Below are 26,729 nucleotides of genomic sequence, written 5' to 3' on the forward strand. Positions count from 1 at the left end.
TGCTGCCGATCCACCCAGGGGTGCGAGCGTTGCATCAGTCAGCGACAAGCCACTGGCCTACAGCAGGCAAAGCCCACGCCAACAGACAGACAGAAAGAGCCTGAGGGGCTGAATTTTAGAGCTATTAAATGATTAAATGCAAAAAAAAAAAAAAAAGTTAATTTAACATCGCGGTTGTGATTTTACACACCCGAGAGCCTGGAAATTGAGAGCTGTGCTTCTCACACAGGGATCGTAACTTGGCACTGCGCAGATTGTACAGTATGTAAAATTAGACCGGAGAAATAGTAAATATGCTGCAGGGACCAATACTGTCTTGGCAGAAGGAGGATGGACTGAGTGGGACCCAACAGGTCTTTTACGCCTCTGACTTCCATAGTTGTGTGCTAATAATAACAAAGTCTTGCCCATAACTCTGTGCTAATAATAACAAAATCTTGCCCAATGCCTGATGCTAACCCACAGCCCTGAGCAGGGCCATGCGGGAGCAGGGCTGTGCTGCTGTGCTCGGAGGGAGGTTGTTGTTTGAGGATGATGGGCACTGGCCAGAAGTGATGGGGAGGAAGGCAGCTCGTGGTGCAGGGTGCCTGACGTCTCTATCTGCCTCTGCCTCCTCCCCATGCCTGGTAGATGCAGGCGTCTTGGCGCTGCTGCGGAACCGCAATGGGCTTTTCTTGCATTTTACGGCTGTGATTTGGGCACCTAATTCCGAATCTTATCGATTTCCTCCTAAATGGTGCTGAAAAGCCTGATCTAAGCACTCTTTTGTGGCCTAAGTTATTTGTCCTGTCGGCATGAAAAAGCAGGAGCAGAAAACAAGCCCGTAATTCACCCGCAGTGCTAACTCCAGTCACCTGGCAGCGAAGGGCGAAGGCTCAAGCAAGCACAGTTTGGAGGTTATCAGTGGGATTTTTCCACCATGTGCTTGCTCTGTTTATTGCCATTCATCTCTCTCTGGCCCTTGAACACCTTCCTTTTCTTGCCATCCATTCATGTGTTGGGGCAGCTGCAGTGTAGATACAGGGGGCTGGGGGAGTTGCTGCTTCGCCAGGTGACTGCTCTGCCTCAGGACAAATCATCTCAGGGGGCACAGCTTTGCAAGAAAGCCAAATCTGCAAGGACAAGTCCAGCCTTAGGATGAAAACAGAGCCATAGCTCAGCCTGTCCGAGCAAGGAGGGTGTTTGGGATCCCAGGGCATGGGCATTTTTGGACCAGAAAAGCTAGGACATCCAAGGGAAGCTCCTACCAAGACCTCCTGCAGGAAAACAGATGAGCGCATGAGCTCAGGTCCCTTCCTGGGACGAGAGACCAAAGTCTCCTAGGAGAAAACAAAACAAAACAAAGCAAAGCAAAACAAAGCAAAGCAAAACAAAACAACAAGGTCACCAGCCCAACAGCATCCAGGCTTCCCATCCCTGCTCCAGGGCATATGGGCTCAGCAGGACAGAAGAGCAGGAGCAGCAGCAGCTCATCTTCTGGTCGTGCGCATGGCAACACAAAACCGTCAGTGCCAGAGAGGTGCAATCATTGCAGATGGGTACAGCAGCCGTAGCAGCCCTGGAAGAGCTCAGTCCCAGGCTTGTTTGTCCCTTGTGGCCAGGAACAATTTGGTGTCAGGGCAGCATGGTGCTGTACAGCGTGAGCTGGGCATGGTGGCAGGTGGGGACACGAGGTGGCCCTGGTAGAGAGCCTTCCTGCGAGGGGCAGTGCCCCTGGCATGCTCTGGGCTGGTGGGGTTGGGCAGGTCAGGAGAGGCTGCTTCCCAACAAAACCAGTCTCTGGTCTCCATCCTGCTCTTTCCAGATGGGCTTGGTGCTGGGTTTTCTCCCCAGTAGGGTGCTTGCTTGCTGCCCAGCTGTGTTTTGGGGGGAGCAGGCTCCTGCCACCGCCGAGCAGTGGTGGGATGTTGTTCTGGGTGTGCTGCTGGAGGAGAGCTCCCCTGAGGGCAGCTGGCTGTGCCACCCCTCACAGGGGAACATTTTATGGTCACATCCAGGCCGAGGGAAGAGGCTCGCCTGCCCCAGAGCTGGCCAGGAGCCGACCACAGTGGAGAGAGAAAGTGCATCCTCTGCAATGCCCCTGAAGCAAAGCGAGATCTGCTTCCAGGCTATCGTGGAGTGATTGAGTACAAGTCCTTTAGCACCCATCTGTTATCTCTTAATTAAAGTTTCTTGCTAATTATTTTTTCTTGTCAAGAAAGCAAAGCTGCTGACTCCAGGGATTTACCAAAGTAGAGCAAACAAACGTGGGCTCCGCTTGCTGCAATTCTTCATTAATGGACAAAATTAACTTGGAACGGTCCATATCTTTGGCTACATCGATGACACTTAATTATGCCTGTTTCCTTACAAAGATGTATTTAGTTTTAAATCACTTGCGGAAGAACTGCCTCCTTAAGCATGAAATTCCTTCTTCTGGAAGGGAAGGTTTCTGCTGGCAACGAAAGCAGTGCAAGAGACCAAGCAGCACTGGAGGGAATGGATGTGAGGAGATCAAGGATGGGGTGCACTTCAGGAAGATGGTGTAGGGAAACCCTTTCCGGTGCTAGAGGCTGTTTCATCTCAAGAAAGGCAACCCCCAGGACCACAAAGCTACAGCTGGGAGCAGAGCCAACAGCACCCCTTGAGCAGGGTCAGTGATGCCCAGGCTGGCCAGCATGGGTGCTGGAGCACGAGAGAAGCTACATGGTTGTGCCAGTTCCCTGGGAGACCCACAGCCAAAGGCCAGAGAGGGTCAGAAACATCTCTCTGATCCCATTGGATCTCATTACAAGTCTCATTTACAGCGGGAAGTTGCAGGGTGTGAGACCTCGCTGCTCCATCTGCTTGGAGAGCTCTCAGCGTACCCCCGGCACTGTGTAAATATTAAATGTATAATTTATGAATGCATACACAGAGATCTAATTAGCTGCTCGGATTATTACTCATGGCCAAGCACACAGCTCTGGGCGAGAGGTACGTAGGCTAGTGGGGCGATACAGATACTTCAGGACAGATTCCTGCTGCAGAAGTGCTCCGTGTCCCATGGGGGAGAGGGGGACGTGTCCTTTCTCGCTGCCTCAGTTTCCCCACCTGCAGATGAGAAGAGTGCAGGAGGGTGCAGAGCAGTTGTGTCCATTCCCAAAAATGCTTTGGTGCCTTCCTTTTGCTCACTCTGTGCTTACACCAGCAGCAGCCCCACAGTGAGTGTGGGCAGAGGCCCATGGGTGGGAGCAGTTGTTCCAGTGTGCAAATCACTGGGATGGTTTTGGCCCCCATGAGTGCTTGCAAGGGGCTGGCTTGGGATGGACCCTGGCACAAGGAGCCCCACTGGGGTGCTGGGGGGGGTGGGAGCTGCAGAGGTTTCAGTGGTGCTGCCCTTGCAGGTCAAGAATCATTAAGAAGGGAAACGAGGAGGAAGTTTCAGCTGAGGAGCTCCAGCTGGGCAGGCTGGATTTGGGAAGCATTAAATGTGTTCCCATGGGAAAGGCTCTTGTTGCCCTCACCTGTCCCCACCCAAAAGCACTGCTGGTAGCTGCAGCTCAGGACAGGCAAAGGGAGGTGACACAGGGGGGGCAGTGGGGTGCCACACATCCACGTGGCTGGATGTGACATGGGGACCTGGCTCAGCCCCAGCATGAGGGTCATTAAACCCATCTGGGGGAAATGCCTGCTCTGACACTGTGCTTTGGGTTTCTTCTTTGTCGGGAGCCTTAAGTCATTGCCCTGGGAAAGACTATTGCTTTCAAAGACCTGTCTTCCAGGAATGGCTCCCTGCGTCCTTCTGGATGCGTGCCAGCGTGTTTGTGCTGTGTTTGAGGACCAACAGGAAATAATTCAAGGTGCCTTTTCCCCCTTCCCAGCCTAGCCCTGCCTCCCCAGCTACAGGCAAGCCCTCAGCTGCAGTCCTGAGAAGCAGAGCTGGGCACCCCAGAGCTTTCCCCTGCCCCAATCCTTCCCTGAATTGCTGCAGCAGGCATTTCTCCGCGCACTGCTGGGTGATGTTGCATCTCCACAGTCTCTGCCCCGCAGGTGTGAGGGCAGGAGGGTCAATGGCCTTACAGGAACCAGCAGGAAAGGGCAAGGGAAAATCTATTCAAAGGAGTACCTTATGCAAGGGAAGAAATCAGAGCAGAACTGGAGTAAGATGCTGGGATCCATGCTTTAGGTCTGTTATCTACGTGGATCCATCTGCCCATCTGCCTAGTCATCTGTCAATCCATCCATCTGCCCAGCCATTTGAACAGCCAACCACCCCCTCCCCTGCTGCCATTCATTGATCCTTCCCTCCCTCTGCACACCCACCCACCCAGCCATCCCTCCATCCATCTGCCCATCCGTCCCTCCATCCACATACTGATCCGGCCAGCCTGCTGCTCAAATGTTAGTCCTCCATCCTCCATCCTCTTACATCGCTCTGCATCCTCACATACGCTCATCCATCCATCCACTTCCATAGTCATCTATCCTTTCTTCTTCATACACTTCCCCCCGTCCCAGCTGTGCCCAGCCAGCCAGCTATCCATCTGTCTGCAGGCACACACACTCGTTCATCTCCCCACTCATCCGTCTTCCAAATTTCCACCAATCTGCCCATTTATCTGGACCCAGTCCAGCTGCCCCTCCCCACAGACTCCTCAGCTGGGATGCTCTTCCTTCTTTCTGCCTGTCACTGGATGCTGTAAGCTCTTTTAAGGCACTCAAAACACTTTTAGCCAGTGTCTGAGATGATCCTGAGACATCTCAGCAGCATCTTACTACCTTCAGCCCATTTCCACTGCTGTTCTCAGCATCCCCTTCCCAGCAAGGACAGCATCCCCAAAGATATCATTTCCCTATCAGAAGTAGGTGTGCTGACATGCAGCTGCTTGCTGGGGGTCTTCAGGAGGAATCCCTCAGGGCCAGCTTCATCCCAGGGCACTCTCCTTTGCAGATAGGCTCAGGCTGTGGACTTCTCCCTAAGGTGCAGGCATGGCTGGACCATACCACATCGTGTAGCCCTTGGTCCCAGCTCCCAGCAGGACCCAGGAGCTGGAATCTAGAGTGAGAGAAAAGAGCAGGATGGGCACAGGGGTGCTTTTCCTATCTCTGCCCACTGTGGGCTTGCTGGGGCAGCTCAGTGTTTTACCACCCTTGGTTGATAGATTTGTTTAATCACGCTTTTCACCAAAATTCAGACATGCACAGCAACTGAAGGATGTGGGTTTTGGAAATGTCATTACACATTGTGCAGAAGAAGCACTTTATTTTCCTTGTTTCATTTGCTGCCCCTTAATTATTTTCTTAGGAGAAAGAGGAAGCAGTCCTTCTCTATTCATCCTCTCCATGTCATTCAGTGTTATTTAGGTGCCTGTTTAGGTGTTATCTAGGTCTCCAGCCAGTTGTCTCTTTATGGGGATGAAGAAATTGAGTCTGCCATGCCATCCCTTACACAGGGGCTGTTTCTGACCTTTGCTTTTCCACATTTCCTTCTTCTGCTGATTTTTTCAGCTGAAAACTGTGCTCTTAATGACACGGGCATAGCATTGTGTGCGGCTTGTAGGGTCCAGCACTTTCTGTTTTGTTCTCAAGCCCGTGCTTAATAATTCCTATCATTGGGTTTGCATTTTTGATTGCCACCGAGCGGATGTTTTCAGGGAACTGAGTGTGACACTCCAAGATGTGTTTCCATGGAGGCTGCAGCTAATTTGGAGCCGTGACTGCAGGGACAGCAAGGCAAACAAGCCCTTCCTCACCCCATGTGTCCCTGCGTGTTTATTGATACAGAGCTGGTCTGTACCGTGACACCCTTCTGTATCACTTTTGCCCCCAGCTTTAATTTTGCTGCCCTTACAGCCTCGGCTGCCTCCTCTCACTGCCATGCCCCCCTCTTCCACATGAGTTACAGCATGCTGGGCAGCTCCGGCCCAGCTCTGATCTCTGTCAAACCTCACCGGTGACGTCTTCCTCTGCCAAGCCTGACCGCCTCCTCTCACCTTTGGTCTCCTGACCTTTAGCTGCTATAAATCCCTGCGAGGACCCTCCTTGTTTTTCAGGGCTGCTTCGTTTCCTTGGGAGCCTTTATTGATGCACCTTGTCAAAAGCATTTTGGAAACCTGGGAGTGCTTTGGGAGTCAAACAGCCCTTGCCTGTGCACAAAGGCTTGATGAAGCCTTGAGGGAGATGCTCACCCCCTGCTCACGCCCTGTCCTGCTTCACCCCGCATCATGCACACACACGTACGGTTTTATTCTTGCCACACGCGGCTCAGCACAGCCCGTGTAGCAACACGGGAAAGATTCAATTGCCAAGCATCATTAATGAATGTCAGCTCGAACTCCTGTCCAGAAACCTGAGAAAATTCAATTAGGCAGCTGGTGCCCAATGAGCTGTACTGCCCCACTCGCGAGATGCTAAATCAAACAGCTCAGCAAGGCATCATGTTATTGTAGCGAGAGAAGAAAAACCAAGCAGGGAGATAAACAGCATAGCGTGCGCCAAGCAGCTGCCCCTCTCCAAAGTGTGGCACAGGTAGGCTGCGATCCTCCCACCTCATTTCCTAGGCAGGGAGCTGCAAGGGCAGCTGCCCACTTCCCACCTCCGCTAGGAAATAAAGTTTGCTGGTATCACGTCCTGGGGTCTGTCACCTCTCTCCCCTGGGAATTTGTGATGTGTGTGCTTGATTTGCCTCCTGCAGCAAGCCTTGTGGATGCAGGAGTGGCAATGACTTGGTGGTGTGAGCAGCAGGCTATGCTGTGGGGCGTTTGGCTGGTGAGCCATACGTGTGGCCCTGATGTGTCTCCTCCAAGGTAAAGGTTGGGGGAAAGCATCCTATGAGATAGATGTGGTTTGTTACCTGGTCTAAGGTCACAGTAAACCACTGTTACGGTCAGGAGGAGAACATGTGCTTCCTTGAGCATCGTGTCTGTCCATGGCTCAGTCCTTCCCTTGCTTTCTGTACAAGTTACGGTAAGATCCTATTTCCAAGGCAGCCCAGGGCTCCGAGCTCACCTGCTTTTTTCTTCCCTCTCCTCCACAGACAGCCACATCCAGTACGAGCGGGTAGGTGCGGACGTGACCATGAAGTGTGGCTCCATGGACTGGGACGCGGCTGTGACCTGGACGGCCAATGGCACTGACATCGACGACTCCCACCTGAACGGCTCGTACCTGATCCTGAAGAACGTGGACCTGACGCAGAGCGGCCAGTACTCCTGCTACGAGGGCTCCTCCTGGCACCTCAAGTACCAGACCTACCTGCGGGTGGGAAGTGAGTACCCTGGTGTGTGACATTGTGGGGACGGGGGGACAGAGCCATGCTGTCTCTTGAGCCAGAGCAAGCTGCCCGTGACATACAAACCCCAGCAGCAGGATGCTGGAATTAGCCCATTCTGCCACAAACTTTGAGTCAAAGATGGTAACGATGCCCCTCGAACAGTTTGGGAAGGGATGTTGCTTCTCCAGCAACATGGTGCAGCAGGAGGGGCAACGGCTGCAAGTAGAAAAGGTCAGAGTTGAGCCCTTTTTTAGGGCAGCCAGGGAGGAAGATTGCTGGCCGTGGTTACTGCAGTGTGTTTCTATCAGAGGAACAGCCAAAAAGTGGTGGAGGCTGCTGTGTGTTTGCAGGAGAGCCCGTGCACGGCTGCGGTGGAGGCCAGCTGCACGTTTCACAGGATTTTGCTTATCTTAAGTGAGAGATGTGCTGATTCACAGGTCTCATCGTGGGAGATAAGAGCTGTGCTATATTTCACACCACCCTGATAGCTGATAGCAGCTGTGTGTTCCGTGGGCTGCTGTGTTTGTACAGCTGAGAGCAACTGTGGGTTTCGCGCTTGTAACCGAGAGCCGGGGGTGCCAGGAGCACCAGCTGGCAGTGAGCTGAGGCTGCCACGGAGGATGCTGCAAGGCACAAGCCAGGAGCCCCCCAGGGATGTGCTGGCCATCCCCAGGTCCCCATTTCTCTGCTCCCTGTCTCACCTTCAGCACCGTGCAGATGCGTTTCTGTCACAGCGGGGTCAGGCGGAGGGGCTGCATAAGCCTGTGATGCTGCAGGGCATCAATCTCACGGTACCAGATACTGCTGGGAGGGATGTTGGCATGTGGGCCAAGGGGAAGAGGTGCTGGACAAAGCTGGAAATCAACGAGAAAAACAAGCGAGGGCAGAGTGGGCTGCCTAGGGCAGGAGGATGGAGGAGGTAGCAGGGTTGGGAGTGTGGCAATGAATGGTGTGTCGCTGGTAAGCGTGTGGTCAGGGACCCCTTGGCTGTGTTATCGGGGCGAGGAGGTGTTCAGAACCCAGGGGCACAGCAGGCCGTGCCTGCAAACACCCTGCAAAATGAGCAGGGGCTGCAGCCCACATCTGTAGGACACGAGGAGAAGGGGGGTCTGTGGTCCAGCTGTCTCCTTTGCAGCCGTGGCATCACCGTGACTTCGCCATGACTCTTGCCTCTGCTAAACTCCTCGCTTAGAGCAATCCCTGTCAATCCACTTGGGCACCCATGGGAATTGCTTGGCATTAGAGCCAAAATCCCGCTGATTTCCTATTGCTGCGTGTTCCTGGCCAGTGCCTGCTCCAGCCCCACCGGGCACTGAGCAGCCGAGGGGCACGCTCAGACACCACAGGGGCTGCAAGCAGTAAATAAATAAGCGAGTGCCCAGTGTTGATAATGCAATTAATTATGCAAGGAACTAATCAGGTGAGATGCTTTTAGTGGTAATTAATTTAATTGCCTGGATTTTAATTTAATGTTCTCTGCAAGGTTTCTTTTTGCAGCACCGCTGCTGCCCCTGGCCCCTGCCTGCTCCTCGCACTTCCCTGCCTCTCCGGGGGTGGTCGATGCCCCGAGGTGAGCGGGATGCTGTGGAGGAGTGGGTTTGGGAGCATCCCTGGTGGGAGGTGTGCAGCACCCAGCGGCAGCTGGTGGCAGTGGGGATGTTTGCTGTGTTCGGCTGGGCACGGGCGAGCAGGGTGAGTGCACATGAAGGCTGCAGAGGAAAACCTGTGGTTTGAGGATCTTGGACTCGTTTCACTTAAATTGGGCAGGGAGTTAAGTGAAAACAGGCCTGTGGCTGCACTTTCCCATCTCAGCAGGGCAAAGCAGCAAAACGAGAAGACGGAAGGGCTGGGGGCTGCGTGCAAAGAGGTCTCGCTAAATAAAAAGCACTACCTGGAGCGTGCATCCCGAGCAAGGCAGGGAGGGGGGAAACGGGCAGACAATCATAAGGAGACATCAGAGAGCAGAGGAGGAGCAGGAGAGGTGTCAGTTAGCAAATCTAGCTCTGTCTCGGGGTTCAGAGAGTGCAGGGATGAAGGGAGAACTGCCAGGAGTCAAGCTGAGTGGGACCTTACAGAGGAAGCTCAAGCAGGGTTAGCTGTATGCGTAAGGAGAAAGCAAGGAGAGAAGAGATGAGCTGTGCAGCCGGGCTGGAGGGGAGATGAAATGTAACGGGGGCAGCTCCCAGCCCTGTCTGAGCCCCTCCAGGTCTAGCTGGTGATACTGGGGGAGATGGAGGAGGATAAAACCTGAAGGTGGCCCTCTGCTGTGCAAGCAAGCTCAAAGAAAAGGGTGTGCTGAAGTCCACCTCATCCCCAGGTAAGGAGATTTTAGTTCATTAGCCAGGCTTATTAGCGACCGAGGGCTCACTGGTGGTACCCAGGAATGTGGGGAGAGGCAGCGTGCCTCCTGTGCTTGAGAAAAGGAAAAATCCCCATCAGACAGCCTGACCCCCCTGCGCCCCGCAGTGCTCTCAGAAGAAAGAACAATTAAAGATGTGGAGACAAATGGAAAATGGGAGAAAATATAACGGGAGCTTGCCAGCGATATATCACACCAGATTAACCTGATAGCTCTCTTTGATAAGGGAACTGATTTTCTAGGTCCAGAAATGTGGTCGATGTAATCTGTCTTGACTTCAGTGAAGTATTTGCTATGATGCCACATGGGAAATTATGAGTTAAACCAGAGAAAATGTGGATTAGTATGGGAGTTGGAACACGGCTTAGGAAATGGCTAAAGGGGATCAGATTGTGCTGAAAGGGGAGCTGCTGGGAGGGATGGGGGAGCTCCGGCATGAGGCTCAGACCGCTCTCCGATGCGTTTTCCACAGTGGCTCTGGCCCAGGAGGAGGGAGCCGGGGTGGGACGTGCTGGTGGCTGCAGGGTGACCCTGGGGTTTCTGGGGTGGGGGTTTCACTGTGGAAGGACTGGGATGCAGCACACTGGGGAAAAAAAAAACACACAAAATGCATGGAGGTGGCTCATTGATGCACTTCAACAGGCGGGCAGAAGGACATGAGGGGCTCAGATGTTCCTCAGGGGAGGTTTTGATGCCCAGGTGTAAATCATGGGGGACGTGGCCAGGAGCTCAGCAGCACTCAGGGAAGTGTGTATGGCCATGTGTAGCCATGCTATCCCCTTCCCTGCAGAGATGGGGACACAGCAGTGGGGACAGTGTGCATCCAGGGACGGGATGGCTGGGGGATGGAGATCCCACCTGGGAGAGGAGGAAGGGCCCACAGGCGTGCTTGTCCCTGGGAGTCCCAGGTCACCCATCTCCTGCATGCAAAGCACCCTGGCACAAAATGCCCGGGGGCACTTCTGCAGGGCAGTCTGTTCCAGAGGGCTTCGAGCAGCCGTGCGTTGCTCTGAAACCTGTCCTCAAGTGAGCAGCAGAGCATGAGGTGAGCCATAGGAGGGCAACCAGAATGCACCGTGCATATCTCCAGCAGATTGTCCACCCCGTAGCCTGGAGCACGGGGGCTGTCCGAGCAGTAGGAGATGGGGCTGGGGGTTTTGCACGCCTGGGCTGAGCTCCGGGCACCGGGCTCCCGGCTGCCCCCAGCGCCGCAGCTCGGCGTTTGGAAACGCGCGGCCCGAGGGCCTGGGGATGGATGTAACAAAGACGTTGGGAAATAATGTGCTCTTGAGGTTTGGCACACGGCTCCGTGCATTACAGAATGTTATAAAAATACTGCTAATGGGCCAGAGAGGAGTGGAAACGCGCGGCGGAGAGGCTGCCAGAAGCCGGAGAGCGCACATGGGAGCGGGGAGGCCTTGTGTGCAAGCAGGGGAGGGAGGCAGCCAGCCGGGCGGGCGTCCGTCCTTCCGCTCCCATCCTCCCATCCCTTTCTAACCTGCTTATCTTCATCCTCTGCCTGCCCACCTCCTGGCATTTGCACCTCTCCTCTTGCCCCTCTGCCCTGTGCTGGGATGTCCGGGCACTGCTGGCCGTGCTGCTCGCCCCATCGCTGCCAAATTTCTGGTGGCAGGGATGCAAGTTGGGATGCAGGCTGTGAGGTGGCCATGGGATGGGGATGCAGGGCCAGGTGCCACCCTAAATGCTGCCCATGGTGGAGGGAGGTGGGCTGGCAGCGGGCAAGCAGGGTCCGGGCTGGCCTCCTTCCTCCCGTGTCTGTCACTGCAGCGGCTGGCGAGAGAAAGGGAAAAAACATGCGGTTTGACAGAAAACGACATGGAAAAACAACCAAATTAACAGAAAAACAAACAAAGCAAAACCAGAGGGGGGGCAGGAGGGGGGAAGGGGCAAAGCAACAGAAACCACATGTGAGCAGGGAGGCCGGGAGAGCCCGAGTGCGTTCTCTGGCCTGATTAGCAAGCGATCAAACATCGGCCACTAATAAATAATCAGAGCCTCCCTTCTCTCTGCCTTAGAAGTCCCTTTCCTCCCAGCTGGGCTCCAGCTGCGACCGGAGGGTCGGACTGCAGTTCGCATCTTCTTTTTTTATTTTTTTTTTAAATAGCTTTTTTTTTTTTTTTTTTTTTTTCTTTTTCACCCCTCCAATCTGAAGAAACAAAGAAGGTAACAAGCTCACAATTTAAGACATTCAGCTCCGGCTCCCCAGACAGCTGCGGGCCAGAGCACCAGGCAGGTGTGAGCATCCCGTGATGTGAGGCGGCTGTCTGTCTGGAGTCCTCCTTGGGTTGATTTGGTGTGAAAAACCACACATGGGCAATGCTTACATGCTGGTTTGGAAGGACAGAGGTTGGGCTGCCCCAGCAGCCGGCGGTGAGGGTGCGTGTGCCCAGCAGCAGCGCATCCACAGGCTCCCCCGTCGCTCCTGCTGCTGGTGGGGATGCAGAAAGCAAAGAGCGGGCCCAGGCGAAGTGTGTGCAGAGACTTTCTTGCTTGTGTCCAGCAATCTGTGATGCAGCGATTGTTTTTTTTAAAACCTTTCTGATGGATTTTTCCCCCATGAACTTATCCAATCCTTTCCCGCGGCCATGTAAACTGAGGCTATTTCGAGAGCAGCAAGTTAAACATGGTGGCGGCTGTTCCCGGGCACCAGGGCCAGCTGGCAGCAGCAGCACTCTCCCCTAGGATCCATCCCTCTTGCCCTCCAAAACAGCTATCCGCATCCCTTCTGCCCCTTGGGGACAGCCCTGTCCAAGGTCACCTTCTCAGCTATGCCCAGGGAGCATCTGGGGCAGAAATACATGAAACTGGACCAAAACCATGCTGGGTTTTGGAGCTAATAAATTTAGATAGATGGTGCTAATAAATTAAAGAGTGTGGCTGCTGAGATTCCAGCATCAGGAGATACACCCTGAAGCTGTCAGGTTTCTAGCGGTGGATTTTTGCCCTGCAGCACTGGAAGACACACAAGTGGAGTGACCCTGGGGGTCCTCTTGGGCAAGCATTACCCACAGCTCCCCAGAGAGCCCTGGGCAAGGGACCATCAGACAGGGTTGACTGAGTTGCAGGAGTGTCTCGTTAATTGAAATTCAGCTTTATTTCATGGGTCGTGCAGGCTCTCTGCACGCCGCCTTGCCACGCTGAGGTTTGTTTGCGGCTAAGGAAACTCAGGGGATGAACTTTGCTGCCCATGCCCTGATTTCGGGTCTTGGCCCGGCTGGGAGCTGGAAAGGCATGCTGGGTAATGATATGCAAATTGCCATCCCAGCTTTTTAAGGAGCAGGCCAAAAACACCCCACCAAAAAGCCCAACCACGCTCCCAAATGCAATTAGTCCTAATCGAATTAGGAGCCGGAGTAGAAAAACAAACACGTTTGAAGGCAGCGGGCAACCTCTCTGCCGTGGCCCCGTGGGAGAGGCTGGGCAAAAACCATGCCTGCTGGCTGTGGGTGCACACACACACACACACACATGCACACTTGCACGCTCGCACCCACGCGTGCACGCACCCACACCCCGCTGCCTTCCTCCCGTCCTTCCCCTCGCCGGGCTCGGCAGCCTGCCCAGCTGCAGCATAGCAGAGTGATGCTTCCTTGGCTCGCCGCGTAAAATACGATAATCTGGGGCAGCCGGTGTCAGAAACAATAAAAATATCCCCTCTCCCATCCTTGCGGCCCCCCTGCGCACATGGGGGAGCTGGGGGCGGTGGGGCTCGGCACGAGCGGAGCGGCACGTGGCATTTATTAGGTGTCGGTGCGCGGGCTCGCAGCGCCCTGGGGCAGAGCACAGCCAGGAGGTGCTGGGGCCGGTGTGTCCCCGGGGCCTGGAGGGACCTGGCCCCGTGCTTGGACTGCAGTGACCGATGAGCTCATGGCCGGCCGGCTGCCCTGGAGAGCTGCGCCCTCAGCCGGAGTCACGGCAGGAGCAGCCCGTGGCATGAGGGCAGTGAGAAGCCGGCGCTTCTCCTGGGACCTCGTAGCGCTGCGTCATGTTGCTGGAGCCCAGAGCCTGGCTTTGGATATTTTTCTGCCCGTTTCTGATCCTAACCCGCTTGTCCCACCCAGCACCCCTTTCTCCTGGGATGGGGTGGGAGGAGGAGATGAGGAAGGGCTCTGGGGCTCAGCAGCGTGCAGGGACACCCGCCCTGTCCCCTCACGGCACGAGCACCGAAGGCTGCACGCAGCGTGGTCTCAGCATGCCATCGTCCCGTGTAGGAAGGATGGCAGTGCAGCCTCCTCATCTCTTCCGAGGTTTGTTTATCCTTGGTAAGATAACAAAAACAGCCTAGTAATTAGCAAAGCCCAAGGCCAGTCTAAACAGCTTCCCACAGCCCCTGCTCCCCCGTGCCAGGAATTAGGGATGTGTGGTGCAGCAGGGCTGAAGCATCCTGACGCCTTGGCCAGGGGACAGCGGCTGCAGGCTGGGGACATGCATGCCGGGGGGATACGCACTTGAGGCACAAGGCTCTGCTTATGCTGGACTCCACGCTGGGAAGGATTTAATCTCAGCTGCTCCTAAGTGCCCCTTGTCAAAATATTTAGTGCGAGCTTCCTGCCGCCTGCCCGTGGTGGTTTCCCAGCTCTGGGTGGTGATGGAGGGGAGGGACAGGGGCACAGCCACCTCCTGTCCCCACAGCCACAGGGTATGGCTGCACAGACCTGGGTGGTGGTGGGCATCCACTGGGGGATGTCTCCAGAGGCACAAAGACCCCGTGGTGGGGACCCTTTTCCTTCCCCACAGCCCCATCCCTCCTGCTTGGCAGGAGGAGGGATAACCATGCTACTGAACCAATCCCAGAGGAGGAAAGGTGGCATTAAATCCTCATTTTTCCCAGCTCCCAGTGCTTCTCCATCCCTCCCCAAATTTGCTGGTGGCAGCTGGGAACCCAGGTGAGGCCTGGGCACACGGAGAGATCCCAGCTGAGACCCCGCAGGGGCTCGGGGCAGGCGCAGGCAGCACCCAGTGTACTTCAGCGTGAAAGACATTGTCATTAGCTATGGTTTCCCGAGCTGGTGAGTCTGCTGTAAATAATTTAAAAGACTAAATGTGTGCTAACAGCAGGTCCGTGTGGTCAGGGAGGGGAGGAGAGGAGAGGGAAGAGAGTCTTGGGTCTGGAAAGCAGAGAAGAGAGTAAAGTGAGATTATTTTCCTCCCGCTAGCAAGACGGGGTGGTGTCTCCCCCCAGGAAAAGGAGTCAGAGGGTTCCCATGCCCGATGGATCCCTTCTCTCCCAATCCCCTCCCGAGCTGTCAGCATCGGTACCAGAGGCAACTGCAGGACAATTTCCAGTTGCTCTTGCTCCAAGCACTTTAATGCTGTTTAAACAATTACGCAGTTGATAAATTTTGACAAGAAGAGATAGAAATAGCCTGGGAGAGCCACGCAGTAGAAATGCTCTAAACAGATGTCCCTTTTCTCCCCCTCCTCTGCTCCCTGGGGGTCTTTATCGCTTGCTGCCAACTAAACAAGACAGTGTTTGCTTGAGCTGGGACGGTGCGGGTGGGGGGAGCAGAATGCCTTATTAAAATGGTTTATGATATTGTCCCTGGGGTGACGGCTGCTTGTTTTTTCTCCAGAATGGTCTCCTCTGCACCGATGGGAGCTGTGCACGGCCTGCCGAGCGCGGGATGTGGATAACATCGTGCTGTTTGTCCCTCTCCCCTCTGGCACACTGGGTACCAGATTGGCAGCCTGACAGCCAGTGGTTCAGGGGCCATTAGTCCCGTCCCAGAGACGGGAGGACAAATGTGACAAAGTGACCACAAAACCAGGGCAGGACGGGAGTCAGGTCTGAAAGGGAAGCTTGGTTTGCACAGCTGAGCTCAGGTGTGTAGGGAGAGGAGAGGGATGCTCCAAAGGCAACCTTTGGAGGCTGTCTCCAAAGGCCAGGAGATTGCTCAGCTGTGCCACCAACACAGGTCTGTGCCAGGAAACTGTGAGGAGCCTGAGCTGAGTCCTTGGTACAGTTTTGCTCACTGCAGCTGAAGTTGCAGCTCGTGTCAGGCTGCCTTGGCAGAGCACTCCTGACCCTGCCTATTTTCCTTGCTCCATCCTGTGCACGAGCACACAGCATCCCACGTGTGCATAGCACCAGGCACAGCTCCTGGGAATGGGGACAGGGAGAGGTGGAGATGTCCGTCAGAGCAGATTGGGCAGTGTTGTCGCAGGTCTCAGGGTGCCTTCCTTCCTCCAGAAAGCTGGGGCTGGCTGTGTCCTGTGTGTCCTGGGGTGTGTGTCTACACGTGGCCGTGATGCTCCAGCTCGGTTGTGTGCAATGCCCACAGGGATGTGCTTGCCTCCAGTGCGGGATTTGCCTCCGCCTTGAGTTCAGATGCCAGCCACTTGTCCCTCCATCCCTGACTTCCATGAGTCTCCAGCCAGGTGCAATCACCCAGCAAAGCCTGCTGTTATGTTTGCAGGGGATGCTCTGCACAGCACAGGCCCAGCTGCAAGAAGCCCTGCGAGGGGTGGCCTCTGGCTCACGGGCAGGGTGGCACGAGGGTCCCAGGGGCAGGGGCTGGCCCCTTTTCAAGGTGCTATCGAGTGCGTGGGTGGTGTTCGTGCTGGCCTGGCTCCCTGCAGGAGGGAGCCCACCGGGGCTCTCAGCACAGCTGCTGATCTGCGGCTCTCGCACAGAGGCAGGTCTCCAAATCATCTGCAGCTCCAGCCTGCACGGGCTCCAACACAAACAGCCCGGGCACAGGTGCGTGGGGTTTCCTCCAGCTTTGCTTTGGAGCACAGCCCTGCACGGGGCTCCCCAGCCTGCCCAAGGCGAGCACCTGCAGCGAGCAGAGCGCACTGGGGCAGGGTGCATGCTGCAGGAATCTGCTCCACATTTCATCCCCCTGCACGACCACAGCTATTTTTCCCCAAGGAAAATGCAGTGTGCTGGCAGAAAGGGGGTTTCCCTGCTGGGGTAAGATGCACCGAAGTGGGGCGAGCTGCCTTGTGTTGCCTCTGCTGTGTCTGCAGCAGGGAGACAGAACTGCACGCACGGGGAGGGAGGATTTTCTGTCCCTCCAGTTGGCCTGCTGCACCAGACATAATGGTGAAATCAAGTTCCAGATCAGGTCACTGCTTCAACGTCACTGCTTTCCCTTCCCTTGCTGCCCTACCTCCTTCTGCCTGGGCTCCAGGGGCAAGCAGAGCAGCTGCCCAGGCTGGAGGGGTTGGGAGGACTCTGCTGCCACACACCCCAGGGCTTAATTAGGAGAAAGAAAGCAAAATTGCATAGGGCAAGGACGATACCTCCTTTGTGAGAGTGCTAGGATGGATGCAGCCCAAACTGTGGGCTTGCACTGGGACAGATTGGGCAGAAAGACCGGTCTGGGGCTGCATTTGGAGCCAAGGGTGAGCCAACTCTACCAAATGCTGCCTATATTCAAGGAGGAGGCAATTTTACCTCACTGCAGATCAGACCCAGGACATTATTGCAGTGCTTTGCAATCACACTAGATGATCTTTGAAGGTTCCCTTCCGACTGAACTATTTTATCCCATTCTAATCTGTTATGGGGTGAGTAATTTGAGAAGGACCTTGGAAAATGAGAGAAAGTGCAGAAAGATGCAGAGGGAGCAGGGGGAACTACCATAAGGAGGAAGACTTAAAATAGTCTGCTCAGTGGCTTCAGAAGGAGCTGGAAACAAGCCCTGACTCCGGCTGGTAATTGCCTCCAACCGGAGAAGACACTGGGTGCTAAACTAGCAAGCAAAGCCATAACTAGAGCCAATGACTGGAAGCTGAGCGCAGCCACGTTCAAATTAGAAATGAAGCTCATATTTTTAATAGAAAAAATGATTAAGCATCGGAACAAACTGCCAAAAGCAGTGGTGGCTCCTCTGCTGCTTGTTATCTGCAGAGCAAGGCTGGCTGCCTCTCTGAAAGATGTCTCAGTCAAAGACGAGTTATTGGGCTCAGTGGAGGGGTAACGGTGGGATGTAATGGCCTGTGCAACCCAGGAGGTCAGGTGAGATGAACTAATTTTCTCCCGTGGCCTTCAAGCCTGTGAGTTAAGGAAGCTGCATGTCCCTGTCTTGCAGATTTAGCTTCACGGCCGATGTTTCTCCCGTTGGTGCCTCGATGATGTGACTCTGGGGTTTGGTGGTGCAGGGATGTTTGGAGGATGCTGCGCTCCCAGACACGGGATGGGGCTGAGATGCTGCCCCGGGTGAACAGTCTCCTCTGAGATAGCGGGTGCCTCTCCGAAGGAGGAGCTGACAGAGGGCTTCAGATGAGGAGCCGGGCAGAGATAATGTGCTGTCAGACGGCGCTGGGAGGAAGCCGGGAGCGGCTCCCCATGAAGCTCAGCCCCTGCGTGCAGACAGGAGCTTGGCACAGTGTGCCCAGACGCACTTACCTCCTGGAACGGCTGGGCACAGCCTCGCAGCCCCCCCAGGAGGAGCTGCCTCCCTCCCAGCTGGGATCTGGGTGGCACAAAGTGCTCAGCGAGCCCGGGGAGCTGCCGTGCCGATGGCACCGCCTTGAGCCCCGGTGCTTCCAGCACCCCAACTCGGTGTAAGGCAAGCCCTGAGGGTGCAGGGGGGCATCACAAAGGTGTAGGGTGAGAGTGGGGTTATTTGTCTGTTCTTCAAGCCCTCTGGCCCCTCCAGGAGGGAGAAGAGCTACGTGTCACCCAGAGGGAGCCATGCACCCTGCCGCACCACATCCTTGTGCGAAGCAGTGGAGGTGGTGCAGGGGGATGCAGCCCAAGGCAGAAGGGTTTAGTCCAGGGCAGCAAATTGAATCAGGACGCCCCCTGATTCAGCTGGGGATGTGAGGGAATCAGGACACCCCCTGATTCAGCTGGGGATGTGAGGGGACCAGGCTGGCATTGCTTGTGGTGGTCTCACTGCCCCGGCAGCTTGCACAGGGTGGGCAGGGTGCTGGGGACACGAGTGGAGGCAGATGCAGCCTGCTGCCGAGCATCGTTTCCCCTGCAAGGGAACGAAATCTGCAGGCAGGCGATGCGGGTGTAGCAGTGGCAGCAGGAGCTGGCTCTCCTCGGGCTGGGAGGGGGCCGAGCCCTGGTCACCTCCCTCCCTGCAGCGCTCCCTGCTTTGCATGAAAGAGGCGCTTTGATTGCTGACATCTGTAGACAATCAGATAAGAATTAGAGTTATTCCTCTCGGCGTAAATGGTATTTCTAATCTCATAATCCCTTAATATTGTTCTCACCAGGATGTGGCCACTGCTAATCCCTGAGAGTTTGTTCTCGGGCAGATTTCAGGCAGGACAGGGAGGTGCGTGGAGGGGGGCTTAGCTGCCTTCCCCCCACCTCGAGGAGCACCCCCCGGGGTACACAGCAGGCAGGGAAGTGCTGGCCTGGCTGCAGCCCCTCCTGCCAGCCAGGGAACTGAGTCTGGGACTGAAGAACCCATGCAGGATTCCCAACCTGCATCCCTCTGTGGTGCTGCTGGGGGGCTCTGGAGTGGTTTTGCTGTTTGGCTGCTTTCTGAAAGCAGAGGCTGATCCCCGAGGAGCAGCCTGGGGTCTCTGTTTATCTGCTGGAGAGGTGCAGCAAGGGCAGCATCCTCCTGCTGCAGGACTGCAAAGGCCAAGGCTAAAGGGTCAGCTGGGGGGGGGGGGGGAAAGTGAGGATGGAAAGGGGGGGGGAAAGTAAGGATGCTGAGCCACGTTTCTCCCTCATTTTGCAACCTTCCTGTGCTAGACCTGTGTTTCCCTTGCCCATCCTTCCCCAGTACACCACGTGTGCCAAGCAGGACCCTGTGCTGGGGGTGTAGCCTCATTCCCTGTGGGTCAGAGGGTTCAGGGGGAGGCTTCCTACAGGAGCCCACCTTCCCTGGAAAGCACCGTCCCCTCCATGTCCCTCTCCCAGCACCCCACTGGCCATGTTTGAGTGGGGTGCAGGGTACCGATGTCCCTCCTGCTGCCGGGCTGAAACCTCCCTGTCCATCACTCCCTGGCAGCCCCGAGCAGTATGTTACTATAGCTACACTTCTCCACGCTCAGATCTCCGCGGGGCTGAGGTCTCGCTGTCATTTCTGCATGGCTGGAAGGAAAGGAGAGGGCTTAGCCTCGAGGTCAGGTGCTGCGGGCCGTGCCGCAGGGATGCTGTGATTGTAGACTCAGGTGCAGTGATGCAATTTGGCCGGGAGTCCCTCAATAGCTTGCAAACACCAAAACTCTGCGAGATCCCTGGGAAAAGAGCTGTGGATGGTGCTGGCTTGCAGTAAGACAGCATAACTCACCCTGATGCATTTCCCTTCTGCTCTCTGAAAGCTGATAAGGAGCTGGTGGGCACCCTCATTGCACTGAAATGACAATTTTAGGGGAGGGATTCCTGAAGGTTTTGCCCTCAGGGGAAAGAAGGAATGAACAGGTTTTGTAGTTCACTGTCATCTTTGGAAAATGCTCTAGAAGTCAGAGTCAGCTGAAAATTTTGGGTGAATCGGGAAGTTAGAGATTTAAGTACTTGGTTTCAAGGTTTCAATTGTTTTATTCTTGTTTGAAGAGGTTTGTGTTTTATGGAAATCAAAGTGAGCTCCGAATGGGAAAGCCCCGGAAACTTGGCCCTTCGCTTAAAATCACCAGGGGCACAAACAGTGCTGCTGCTGTGCCTCTGTTGGAAGCGAGCAAAGCGAGCAGCACAGACACGAGCGTGTGACACCCTTTTGTGTGGCCGGATCCGGGCCGTTCCCTGCAGCAGGGTGTTTTGCTCCATTCCCTTTGGGGGTGTCCCCTGGGCTGCAAGTGGGCACTGCAGGAGCTGGGCAGGAGATGGGGGGATGAGCAAATACCCTCCCGGGCACCTTGGGGCTGGTGTGGTGCAGAGCTGCAGGGCAGGGCCCCAAGACAAAAGAGATGGGAAGGAGAGGGTGTGCCAGAGGGCTGTGACAGCATCCCTTTATTTGGTGACCTCCAGAAGAGGAGTGTCCCTGGGCTGAGCAAGCAGAGACAGCCAGGCAGTGGTCCCACCAAGACTTCTTTTTGGGGGCAATGGGGAAAAATTTCAGTCCTGATGTTCCCCGTAGCAGCTGCTGGTATGTGGCCGCTGAGCCGGGGACCCGCTCCCCCCATCCGGCCATGCCTCGCTGGCTTATCATTTCCAATCCTATCAGAAACAAAACTGCTGCTGCTTAATGCTTCATTACAGGCTGTTATGTGTCTCCTGCACTGCCCAAGAGAGCAGCAAGGAGGGCTCTGACTCTATTTAATAACTGTTTCATGGTTCCTAATTGACAGATAAAAACGCTACTAACTCGGTTTCATCAAACATAATCTATGGGCGGGAGCGGCGCTGCCCTTCTGGAGGCCGGGTGGCAGTGTGAGTTTGGATCCATTATTTTGACATGGGAAATCCATAACGTGCTGATGTGCCACGGCGATGACGGGTTTATGCCTCGCTTTTTCCTCTGTTGGTTTTGGCTTTGACCAAGCTGGGGGAAGCCGGTGCTGCAGGCTCTGGGTCGGGGCAGAGCCAGGGGCTGTGCCCAGCATCATGCTTTTGCACCATGTCCCGGGGACCCAGGGCTGTGTCATTTCTCCCAGCAGGTCCCCAGCCCCAGGACTGTCCCCCTGAGGCTGTCACACTGAGCCGTGCTTGTACCAGGGAAGGAGCTGCCAAACCTTCCACCTCTGATAGGAAAGCAGCCTCACTTGCTGAGATGAATGAGGAAGGGATTTGTTCTTGTAAATTCAGAGATGTCGGGAAAACAGGATGTTTCTCCAGCGCTGCATGTTTAGCAGAAGCTCATCAGCTCTGGGGGATTTACCCTGCCCCTTTCTGCTGACTCGGGTGACCAAGTGACCCAGACTCCTTCCATGCTCTGCGATGAGGAATGCCAGGCAGACAAACCTCTGCTCTCCTCAGAGGGGCACACGTGATCGCACAGCCAAAAATGCAGGTCTAGGATGTGCCGGTAATAATGAGAAGGGTTGCAGAGGTGTAGTTCAAAAGCCATGCATCCTACAGAAAACCTGCTACTCAGTGAAAACCCTTGGGGGTGTGCTGCTGGAGGAGTGGGACACCTTCCCCATGGTGTCCCCAAACCCAGCAAAACCTCCAAAAGCAGGGGATGGATGGAGAGGGGCAGCCGCAGAGAAGCACCGAGAGCCCGTAGCCCTGTGCAGAGCAAGGCAAATCTGCCTGCAGCTGAAGTCATCCTGGGAGAGGAGAGAGGTTATTGGTAGCGAGCGCTTCAGGGATAGCACGGAAGATATTGATTTAAATAAAAATCACTGGAACGGCAGCTCTAACAGGACCCTGTGGGTCACTTGGAGGAGAATCAGAGGCAGCAGAGCTGCAGCGCTGGCACACGTGGAGCATTTCCTAGCTGCAAATACCATGCTGGAGAGAGGCAGAGGCCTGCACACGGGAGCAGGGACAGGGATGGGGGCCGGGATGCAGGCGCTGCAGCAGGGTGTGCGCCGCACACCAGGATGCCTGAAGAGCATCGCATCGGGGTTAGAGGCCCGACCTGCGGTCACAAGCCGGCCCGTTTCCAGCACTGCCGGGAGCTGTGGAGCCAGGAGATGGATGTGTGTGATCTCAGCAAGCAGCGGGGCCACGGTGGAGGTCGGATTCCCATGATGTGAGTCAGCCACATTCCTCCCTAGGGTCACTGAATAGCGCGGGCTTCAGTGGCCTCTGCTGCCTCCAGCCTCGGTGCTTGCCGTGATTAACTACGCTGAGGATGCTCGATTTGGGTGGATAAAGCAAAGGCTACGGGGCTCCAGCCGGCTGGGAACAGCTTCAGCTGCTCATCCATGGGAAAGGGGAAGAGTGGTTTCTTGGCCGCCCCTCGTACCAGGAGTCCCTTTATCAATGGGGTGTGAAGGGCTGATGAAATGCTACCAGCTATCTCGGCAGACAGATAATCCATGGCTATGGATTTGTTGTTAGAGAGGCCAGCAGGCCTGCACAGCTCCTTGTAGCCATCTGTAACTCTCATGCTGTCGTATAGCCGCTGCAACATCAACTGCTCTCGTCGTGATACGGGGTCATGTCGTACCATGCTGCCAGTGGAAGGGGGCACGGTGCGGGATCATAACCAAACCATTGAGATAAAATGAGTCTCGGCACAGAATAGATTTTTTTCTCCGCTCAGAGGATCTTTCTGCTTGCAGGCTGTGTGTGTTTTTCTCTAAATTACTGTTTTCTCCCAGTCACTCTGCATAGAAATCTGGCATTTTGTGGAGGAAGCCACCTGTGCCCTTCAGCTTTCCCATCAAATGCGATGGGCAGACCATCTGCAGGACCTGCAGCACACCCGCACCAGGGTCACTCTGCATTACCAGACCTCTGCCACCCAGAAAACTCTTGGGCAGGGGGACTTAAAATGCCCAGAGCAGCTCCCTCTGCGAGGACACAGCCTCCTCGGGGCCAGCCAGCAGCCTGCATCGCGTGCAAGGCTCACCGGGAGCCATCAGGCTTCACTGCAGCGGGTGAGCAGAGATCCTGCTTCAGCCGGGGTCCTGCCCACGCGGTTGTCCCAGGAGGATTGCAGAGCTGGGAAGATGGGCAACCCCTCCCTGCTGCTTGCTATGGCTGCAAATTTTGCCCCTACTAGGAGAGGGCAAAGCTCAGGAGCTGTGGCTGGGAGGTGCCTGGTGCTTCGTGTGGGGTTCTTGCTCCACGGTACTGCAGCTTCCACTTGCATTCAGATTACACACAGGGTTTTACATCCCCGTAAATGATGTGCATTTTTTTTCCCCAAGTAATACAACCCTCTTGCAGGTGTGGTGCTGCCTGTGCAGCACTGGGAGCATTTTGCAGCCTTGCAAAGGAGGCTCCGGTGCTCCGCAGACACCTTGAGGTGCTCATTTCAACTTCACAAGTCCCCACTAGGGCAAAACCAACAGAGATTCTGAACAAGCAGCCAAAACCCAGATGTCTGGAGTCCTGCACTAGCCCTGCTGTCAGTGAGACCCAGCAGACAGTGCCATGAGCTTGGTATTAGACAGCATCCACGGCAGGGATGTGGGTATTACCAGCACTCTTAGGGGCCGGTTTGCAGGGCTGGGTTTAACCACCAGCCAAATCTTTTGGATTCAGGTTTCAACTAACCCACCTTATTTCCATGTTTGTTTTAGTCTCCCAGCAGAAATGAAACCATCGGCTGCTTTGACTAGCTCCTTGCCTGGAATTAAATGTCTAGCTCCTAAAAAAATGGTTGTCCTGGGCTGGTTTGTCCCAGGGAGTGACGCAAATGTCCTCACACCTTTGCAGGGGCAGGTGTGTGCATCTCCAGAGTGGGATGTTAGGGAGGCAAGGGGGGCTGCTGCTAGCAGATGCTCTCCTGCATAGCCTGGGCAAGTCACTGAAAGGCAGCAGAGCAGCTAGGAGAACACTCAGCCCTGATTTATAGACTTCCAGGGGCGGGGAATCCACCAGAGCCTTTGGTGAGATCCTCCAGGTTTTAATTACCCATATGTCAAAAATGTTTGCCTTTTCCATTGGTGAATCAGCAAAGCTTTGGACAGAGGGTCAGGAGAGCTGGGCCAAGCAGCACTTCCCATCCACAGTGCTGCCTTTGCACATCACGCCCACTCTGGGTGATGAAGACATTAATGAGCATTGCATTTGCAAAGTTAAGAGGATTTCTAGTGCAAGTGCGCTGGTTGCGCTCCCTCTACATCCATAAAAATGCTGCAGACAGCTGTGTTCGCTGGAGAGGAGCAACTGGAAAGCCGCCTGGTGATCTGCCCCTGAGGTGCCTGCCTCTCCCCATGGAGCACAGCACGAGCAGAGACAACCAGCTTGGCCAAGCCACCTCCCTGCCAGGTGATTAGAAGTGGATAAAGGCAACCCTGAGAGTGCTTCAGAGAGGTGAATCCATCCCAGCTCTCCATGCCAAGCCTCTCTCCCAGGCTTGGCTGCCCTCTGATCCCTCCCGGTGTGGGACTTGAGGAGGGCAGGATCTGCCCCACGCTTGGGGTAGCAGCACCAGGAGGGGGTCACTGTGTCTGACAAGCAGCACGAGCTGGTGGATGGTTGAGCAGAAACAGGTCCTAGGCCAAAAATCATCTTGAGAGGCTTTTGGCCTTCCCCATGACAACACCCCCGCCTCAGTGCTAAGCCTCGAGCAGAGCTTTGCTCCCATCCCCAGCTCCTCGGTGTGTGCTCTGCGATTTCGGGGATTTCGGGTGGATTTCCTCACCGAGACGTAGCAGTAGAATTACTTCTAATGGCACATACATGACGTGGAGCAGGATCGACCACTCTGACTCCGGCTGGCACATTATAAATCTAGGGGTAAAAAAAAAAAAAAAAAAAAAGTGCAAAGGGCCAGGAGGGTGGGGGGTGAAAAAAAACAGAAGGAAGAAACGGTTTTCCCAGAGCCCGAAGCAGCGCGGGGTGGGGAGCTGGAGAGGCAGGGTCGCGCGGCTTGCTGGGGCAGAGTGTGCAGTTGTTTATACTGGAAATGAGTTTCTGTTTATTGCAGGCGATGGTGGGGAGACCACAAAGTGAACGTAAAACAAAATGGGAAGGGTGTGGGGAAAGGCAGGGGAAGGGGGGGCGGGTGCCTTTGACGAACTCCAGAAGTCACGTCCAGTAATAAATCAAGCCGGGATCCGTCCTGGGGAACAGGACCCAGAACATCTGCTGGGGCGGAGGGGAAGGCATGCGGGCGAGGAGGGAGGACAGGGCTCCAGCACCCTGCTTCACCACCCCACACGGGGGATGCCCGCAGGGGATCTCACCCCTCTTGTCCTGCTTGGCCATACCCTGGCTGCTCAGCTCCTCCGTTTCCTCAGCTGTCAGGTGTCGCGGGGTGCTTCCCTTCCTTTTATCACTTCTCCCTCAAGTTTTTTGGCAAATGCTGGGTGGGAGGCAGTGTCACCGAGTAGGTGCCACCGGGCAGGGTGGTCCCTTGTCCTCTCCTGAAAATTAGGGAGTTAACGGGGCTGTTGCCAGCGAAATCAGAGACAAATCTCCTGATAACCCCACTGGGGCCTGCATTTCATCCATTCTTTGTACAAGGTTTTGAGGGTATTAAGTGCTAAGTATTTTAGTTTGACATCTGAATCCAGCTGCATTGTTGTGAGAAGCCCGGGCAGATTATTGCTCTAGACCAACCTTTCATATATAATCTATTGCCACGGATTTATCGCTTCAGAAGGGGTGATGGACGTTTGTTTTGCAGATTTAAGCATCCCCCTCTTCTTCCTTTTCTTTCCCCTTCCTTGGAAAATGGATCCTATTAACTGCTGCTGCAGATGACACAACACATGCCAATACATTTGCAACCCATTTGGCTCACAGAGAGGGCTGCGTTCAAGCTAAAACTTCCCCAAGGGTCCAAGTAAAGCATCGGGATGATGAGGAGAAACAAAGACCACGCTTCTGCCCTCTGGGTCGTTCCCCAGTTCTCGCCTTTCCAGCCCATATTAGTGCAGAAAGCAGGAGATGCAGGCACCGAGATGCGTGTGTGAGCTATGACCTCAAAATTCATTTGCATTTCATTACGCCGGGACATGGCTGAGCTGCGGGAACGGCTCTTGGAAAATGCCCTTGTGCATCTTTGTTTGCACAAAGCCCAAATCCTCTGGTACTAGATCCAGGGCTTCAGCTCTGGCAGGTTCAACCCCATGTCACAGCACTTACCCACCTATCGCCAGGCGTTCTGCTTTCCTCACAGTGCTGCTGGTGGCATATACAGCATGGGACAGACCCAGCTGCTTGGCATTAACCCAGCCAGAGCTGCTCTCTCTTCTCCAGGAGAGGATGGCAAAGTATTGGGGTAAATCCAGGACTGCCCTGCACCATGGGTTGTTCCCCAGCACATCCTCGCAGCTCTCGCCCTGCCCTCAGACCCATCCCCACCGCTGCCCTGATCTCAGAAGGATGCTGAGCCACCCGATTGAGTCAAGGGGAGACTCTTCCCTGCTGCACAAGGCATTTGCAGTGCAAGGAGCAGCACTCTGTGCCCTGTACTTGTCACCAGAGCCGAGGCACTGCAGCATCCTTCTGCCACAGGCTCTGAGCTGGTCTCAGAGCCAGCTCCAGACTGTGGGACTTGCTTTTCTCCTGCAATTTTCTGTGCAACGCTTCAGAGAGTGCAGCAAAATCCTTCAGTGGCTCTAATAATGTTTCCCTCCAAAGCTCTTGGGTATTTCCCCCCCGTACCTGTGAAGTCACGCTTCAAGCCTGCAGAA

General features: G+C 55.1%; 1 protein-coding gene across 4 annotated transcripts in view; it reads left to right on the forward strand.

The window, feature by feature from the left end:
- The window catches only part of CNTFR (ciliary neurotrophic factor receptor), a gene marked incomplete at its 3' end in the record, with an annotated part of 174,833 nt that overhangs the window by 117,327 nt on the left and 30,777 nt on the right, over positions 1-26,729 (forward strand). For all 4 annotated transcript variants that reach the window (XM_084304802.1, XM_084304801.1, XM_084304800.1 and 1 more), the window contains one exon: positions 6,998-7,228. In XM_084304802.1, the coding sequence (XP_084160928.1) occupies positions 6,998-7,228 (231 nt within the window). The remainder of the gene's footprint in view (positions 1-6,997; positions 7,229-26,729) is intronic.

This window comes from Netta rufina, assembly GCF_964035555.1.
Source record: "Netta rufina genome assembly, chromosome: Z".
NCBI classification, from domain to species: Eukaryota; Metazoa; Chordata; class Aves; order Anseriformes; family Anatidae; genus Netta; species Netta rufina.